The sequence below is a fragment of the Odontesthes bonariensis genome, chromosome 18, assembly GCF_027942865.1.
Source record: "Odontesthes bonariensis isolate fOdoBon6 chromosome 18, fOdoBon6.hap1, whole genome shotgun sequence".
NCBI classification, from domain to species: domain Eukaryota; kingdom Metazoa; phylum Chordata; class Actinopteri; order Atheriniformes; family Atherinopsidae; genus Odontesthes; species Odontesthes bonariensis.
This window is the reverse complement of record NC_134523.1, coordinates 19,436,409-19,443,112: the sequence shown is the minus strand read 5'-3', so window position 1 is coordinate 19,443,112 and position 6,704 is coordinate 19,436,409. Positions and strand designations below refer to the sequence as shown.

Here is a 6,704-nt window from a genome sequence, read left to right as displayed (position 1 = left end):
ATGTATAAAGCAAACCAATTTGAAATAGAAGCAAGCAAAGGGCAGTTTTCTTTTTACGCTGATGCTGTGCAAAGTATCATGCATCACTTTTCCATAAAATCAGTTAAAGGCTACCTGCACATGTGTCAGTGATATCAAGCATATCATGGACATGTATGAAATCCAGAAAAGGAGTTTTTGCATAATGAGCACTTCTTTTTTTGTTTGCGGCTTCACTGAACCACATGTCAAAGTGTCCATGAACACGGCGTTGCCTCCTGATGCATCCATCGGTTTGTGCATATGTGTAAAAGAGGAAAAAATCACGGTGTAGCCTGTAACATTGTACAGACTAAGACATGCTGCATGAGCGTGTGTATATGCTTGAGTGAATGTGGCTTGTAATGTAAAAGCGCTTTGAATAGTTAACTAGTCTAGAAAAGCGTTACGTGAGTATACAGTCCATTTAGCATTTAAAAGAAATTTCAGCCCCCAAAAGGAGCATGGTTGGAAGTACTTTTGGGTTGGGGCCTGCAGGGCTGAACATTTCTGACTGGTCAAGTATTCCCAGGTTTGATATCCAGCTCATAAAAAAATCTGTTAATATTAAGTTGTATCATAGGTACTTTAAGTCACAACTTTAAGTTGTTTGTGTTTACTGTTTGTTAACAAGAAAGTTGTTAAATCAGAGAAATTAAACATATCTTTCTAACTGTTTCAGGGTGGTTTTGCTCTAAGACACAAATAAAAACACTCAGAGCCCCACAAAAATGTGTAACATGGACAGATTATGATTTTCTTTCTGGTCTTACTTTAGGCTCTGCGTGGTAGTGCCAAAATATGGAGAAAACATTTCTGGATCACACAGTTACCTCAATCCATCAAAGAGTATCAAGGTGGTAATATGCTGAGTAGTCAGTTCTAAATTCTTAGAACATCTATTGGTTTGGCCTTGTGATGGAACAGCATGCATGCATAAACATCAAACAATCAAAGAACCACAAAGCTGAAGATCGACAAGCACAGAGTAAATCAAAGGGTAAGTTAAGTAACCCATTGAGCACACATGCTCTTCGGACTGACTTTTGGTCACAAGGGGCCCCAGTTCTTTATAAAATGACCAGGGTGCATCCTGTCAGTCAGCTGTTCTGACAGACCTGGTGTGTTTGTCATTCATCTCAGAGCACGATGTGTGTATCAAAGGTAGCGGTGCTGCTGCTGTTGGCTGTGATTGGCTCTTATGCGGAGCCATCCGCCGAAGAGTGTGAGGGTCTGACCAAAAGGCTGCCAAGTAAAGACTTGAACAAGGTGAGTGTGGTTCTGATCAGCGTGGCGCCTCAGATCCATCATCACCTCCAGCCACCATGTTCCATTGTAGTTTTTACCATGAAATATTTGTTTCTTTAATTTATTCCATTACCATTAATCATATTATCTACACATATTTTGACTATTAATGTAAAATTCTGTTATTAGTCTACTTGATGATGGTTGATCCATTACTAATATTTCATTTTGTTTTCACTGTTAGTAATGTTATTAAACAAATTTCCTCCTCTGCAGGACACTCCCAGAGAAACACAATCAAAGCTTCGCCTCTGACTCTGACTTGTCATTTTCTCCTCCTGCAGATTTTTGGAAAGTGGGTTCTGGTCTGGTCTGTCACTGACCGTGAAACGGGTCGTTCTTTGCTGGCAAACATCTCCAGCTCGCACGTTGATTTCAAACTCCTGGCTGACAACAAAACAATTGAGTACATCGAGAGGAACGTCTACCTGTGAGTTTTTTACACGAAAGACAATTCCAGTAGTGGTTCGGGATGAAATAAAGAGGGTTTACATGATAAGAAGCACGTCTAAGCACATGCTTTACGTTAAAATGAGATATCGAGAAGTTAAGAGACACTCCACACATCCGGCTATGGATTACTGAAGAATGATAACCAACCATAAAACAAATAACAAACAGAAAAGGGGAGCTGAGGAACTGTGCTAACCCTCTGAAGTGGATGAAAAATGAGCTACTATGAGATAATTTGCACTTTAGTAACCCTAACCATCATTAACCAGAAGCAATCGTTGATTTTTAGATTGTAAAAGGTTCTGTCTGTTCTGAGGGTAGGCTGACTTTTCTGACTGTTCTGTGTTGACTTCAGTGGTAGTCTCGACTCCTGCACCACATTCTTCATCAACATGACGCTGCCCACTGACGACAGCACTGAGCACCACACTCTGAAAGCTGATTTCAACAGTAAGTACTACTAACACACAAACATACACACCACAGTCTGTGTGCGATCTACTTTATTCCCTATCCGTGATCCATTCTGTGGTGCTCTTTACAACCACAGATTAATCTTCTACATATATACAACATACATGTCTAAATTTTGGGTAGTAGCTGCCCTTTTGAATAATAATTGGTTAAATGGGGCTGTTGTTGTGTTATGTTATGCTGTAGTCATGTCGCCAAGAGGGTGGTTTGCTCTACTCTGGAAATGTTCAAGTCAGATAGAAGAATGACAGAAGAATGGTGTTTGTCTATCTGTCCAATTGTGTTTTGTGAGTTTAGTTGAGGGGATGACACTTGGTCATCACTTATCCAGAAATGAGATATTTTAATATAATACCTTGTTACAGTGTCTGTTTCAATGCAAGCCATGATGTTAACCCATGATCCTGACCTCTGCCTCCCTTTTAATACCAAATCTCAACCAAGTACCTCTTAAATGCATAACTTTAAACAATTAAATGAATAATGTTTAACCTTATATCATCTCATTTTAAATGCCTAACCTTAACCAAGAAGTTTGTAATGTGTAAAAATACGATGAAACAGCACACGAATGCAAAAATGTCAAAGTTGACTGAAAATACAAGTGGTTGGGACAAGACCTAGTTTCCTCCTCGACTCTGCAAATGAGTGCGAGTGGCTCCATCCTCGACCTCTTCTGGCATCTAAACTGTTAAAAGTGATGCTGTAGTCGATTTTGTGACCATTTGATGAAATGTGGCAACACTGCTTTGAACTGTGTGAGAAAACACTTTGGGCGACCATGTGTTCAGACTTAGTCTTAATGAGTTAACTTTCAGTTAGAATTTTGGCCATTTGACAGAGAGCAAAATATGTGAATGACAACAGCTTCATTTGGAATTTGGTTGTCTTAATATCCACTTGTACTTTGCTGTTCTTTCAAAACGAAACCCTCTATCCCTCGTGGTTATTCTTTGTTGCTACCATCTTAACATTCTCCTGTATACTGGATGAAAACTTTGGAGCATGCAAGGACGGGCTAGGCCAGTTTGAGTCCAGTTAAGCAAATACATAAAGGAGTACTTAGACGTCCAGCTCCATTAACTGGGTCTGTTTGTCTGTTTGTTTATTTCAGTCAGAAAAAAATGTTAACTCACATTTTAAAAAGTTTGGTTTTGGTCGTACTAATACAATTATTAATTGATTCTGGTGTTACATAAATGTTGTGTGCAGTAAACTCTTAGTAAATATATATATATATAAAAAGGTAGAACTGTGTGATACTAACCTTACATTGCTGCTTTTGTTACTGTCTGTATTGATATTTGTTAAATGTTGATGTGTTCTGTGTTATTAATGTTGTCTGTGCTCTGTATTTGTTTTGTGTGTTAGGAGTGGAGAAGGATGGGGTTGTTCAGGAGTACAATGACACAGGCGACGTTGACTTCTATGAGAGCTGCGACGACTGTCTGCTGATGACCTACAAAACCTCCATCTTCGGACTCCTGCTCAGCTACAGTAAGACACACATTCATTTTGTTGCCATGAAACTATAATAAAAACTTAAAGCAATAGTTCAAAGTTTCTTCCCTGTGATAGGGATGTGCATTAAACCCAAAGTTTAGCTGAAATGTATGATCTCATTGATGTTTGTTTGTATTTTTCCATAACAGAGAGGAAGGGGTCAAATTGGGATGTTGAGCAGATGAAAACCGCCCACGATGGCCTTAAGAAAACGGCCGAATGTCTGAAATTCATCCATGACAAACCGTTCACCTATGATGGACTCACAGGTGAGCGAGCGTGAACCACCAGTGCACTATCACTGAAAGACAGTCAGCATGACCAGCTTATAAGTGTTTAAAAGGAAGATAAATAATCAATAATGAGAAATATTTACTGATTTATTTGAAAAAAACATAGAAAAACCTAACATTCCTTTTGTGTTCTCGTCACAGATCTTTGTAATAAGAAATCTGCTCCAGATGCAAGTTCCTAGACGCCCTGAATGAAACAAAAGGAAATGGCCACCATCTATCAAAAGATGTATCTATAAGATGTATCTATAATAAAAGCACATCTCAACACTGAATGTGTTTCTTTTATTTCTCAGACCAAAAGCATTATCTTTATTTAATTGAAGTCTGTAATCTCCGGTCCTGCTTTTGCTCGCACAGCATCATTTTGTTTCTGATTTATAAAGTCCCATGGCTCAGTTAAAAGATACCAACCATAGATGGATCCAAACTTACAAAGAGTACAAAGAGACAGAAAATTACTATAAAGAGATCTATCACGATTAGAAAGACGTTTCAAATGATTACAGACTGAAATTGGTCGCAGAAACATAAACAACCACAAAAAAAGAAGATGAAACACTTACAGACAGGCCACTAGTGAGACAGAAACGGATATGAACAACAAAAAACAGAGAGACACAGGCTAACCTCTCCACAACTGAGACCACACACATGTTTACACTCTATTTATCATTCAAATGCAAAAAATGGTTGAGTAATCCCTTGTACACACATGACCTTTGGACTGACTCCGAGGCCAGCAGTGGCCAAGAGCCATTATAAAATACCAGGTTCCTGTCTGCTGACAGAAAACTGACCAGGAGAGTTTATGTTTTATCTCAGTGCAGAATGAGAATAGTGAAGGAAGCAGTGCTGCTGACCTCAGCCTTCCCAGTTCAAGTCTACACTCAAACAGCCTCAGTGTTGCATTTCAAGTCCAAACTAAACATCCTGGCAGCAGCTTGCCCCCACCAACTCTACCTTATCTCTCTGTTACAAGAAATGACAGACACCAATCCTGAAAAAAACCTTTTGGTAAAATAAAAATCAGTCTTTGGAATTTTGTATCCAATTTCTTCAAATTCGTAATCTTCAATCTTTAAAGTCCTGCTTCAGTTCCATCAGGTTTATAAGTTACACTTTTCAGTTAAGTAAGAAGAAAAAATTGCCACAAGAAGATAAAAAGTTGATCCCACGTTCATACGGTGGATTATTGAATGGAATGATTGTATAAAAATTTGTAAAAAAAAAGGTACATTTCGAACCAACAAAGCTTGATCTGTGAATCTATTTAAGTCACTGTAAAAAGTGAGATAGATACAGCTTAAACTAACACTTTTTCCCTCTCAATTTTATAATTTTTAGTCAAAATTAATCCCTGACTGCCTTGAACTATAATCGGATAAATACGGAAGAGTATTAGGGCCAGGCATAAGAAAAAATATTTATATTTTGCCTGTCGAGATTAAAGTCAACATGTCGAGAATAAAGTCGACATGTTGAGAATAAAGTCGACATGTCGAAAGACAACGGGCGAACTCAAATTATCTGTCTATAGAAATTAACAAAAACATTGCGGGAAATTGAAATTATCAAGTCAAATCTCTCGAGAGGCGTCTGGCTGCAGACCTGCACTGTCACGACCCTTAGTTGGAGCACAGATTTGTTATAATGGCTGTGGTTGGAGAAATGCACTGTGACGTCACCTGCACTGTAAGGACCCGAAGCGACAAGCGAGGAGCACGTTCCCCATTTGAACGATGGAGACGACGAGGTGAGTAAAAGTCGAGTGAAAACAACTTTCTTTCACACGAAGAAACAGAAACAGTCTTTATTCACCTTAACGTTACGTTGCACACTATATACTCTAAAGTTATATTAATTTTAAAGAATCAGGGTTTTTTTTAAACTTTTGGCTAGTCTTCAGCGTTGTAATTGTATCGATAGTGCTCACTTAAATGTGCCATTTTTCGTATCGATAGAGCTGACTTGTTTAATTTTGTTTGACTTATTACGACATTATTTGTCTCTTACAGATGCATATTTAACTATATACTGTAAAGTTATATTAATTTTAAAGAATCAGTTTTTTTTTACTTTTGGTTAGTCTTTAGCGTTGTTATCGTATCGATAGTGCTCACTTAAATGCGCCATTTATATATATATATATCTGATTTAGTTTTACTTATTACGACATTATTTGTCTCTTACAGATGCATATTTCGATAACAACCGCCGGCACTACGCCCAAAATCGAACGCTGCACGTTATGTTGCAAACTGTTCCACAGCCCTCTGTGCCTCCAATTTAAACCAGCAAAATTGTCCAAGCTGCAGAGCCACTTAGAGGCACATACAAAAGGTGGCATTTTATGTAAAGGTAAGCATAATGTATTTGTCTGTTTGTTTGTACTCATAAGTATTAGCCAACGCTACTAACTTCTGGCAGGTTGTGGTTTGGTTTGTAAAAGGGTAAAAGGAAAATGAAGGGAATGTAGGTTGCAGTGAAGAACATCTGACACCTCACTTTCTGTCTTTTAGAAACCTATCCCAGTCACTAAATCCTGGCAACTGGACAGAGAAAACTGGACTACAAATTCAGGTAAGAGTATAAAGTATGTATAATGCATGTATTCATATTAATAGTTGAGTACTCAGGAAGAAGAGAAGCAGG

General features: G+C 38.2%; 1 protein-coding gene across 1 annotated transcript; it reads left to right on the top strand.

Moving 5' to 3' along the window:
* The first annotated feature begins 1,167 nt into the window (after window positions 1-1,167).
* LOC142368243 (saxitoxin and tetrodotoxin-binding protein 1-like) lies at window positions 1,168-4,231 on the top strand. The gene is made up of 6 exons (XM_075450374.1): window positions 1,168-1,287; window positions 1,611-1,756; window positions 2,135-2,229; window positions 3,625-3,750; window positions 3,906-4,025; window positions 4,191-4,231. Exons 1-6 carry the CDS (start codon window positions 1,168-1,170, stop codon window positions 4,229-4,231), a joined length of 648 nt encoding a protein of 215 aa, XP_075306489.1.
* Window positions 4,232-6,704: the final 2,473 nt, after the last annotated feature.

Excerpts from the sequence above, each read along its gene's own strand:
- LOC142368243 (XM_075450374.1), top strand. The coding sequence starts at position 1,168 with ATGTGTGTATCAAAGGTAGCGGTGCTGCTGCTGTTGGCTGTGATTGGC. Across the intron at positions 1,288-1,610 it reads CAAGTAAAGACTTGAACAAG|ATTTTTGGAAAGTGGGTTCT; the intron begins GTGAGTGTGGTT and ends CTCCTCCTGCAG. Across the intron at positions 4,026-4,190 it reads CACCTATGATGGACTCACAG|ATCTTTGTAATAAGAAATCT; the intron begins GTGAGCGAGCGT and ends TTCTCGTCACAG.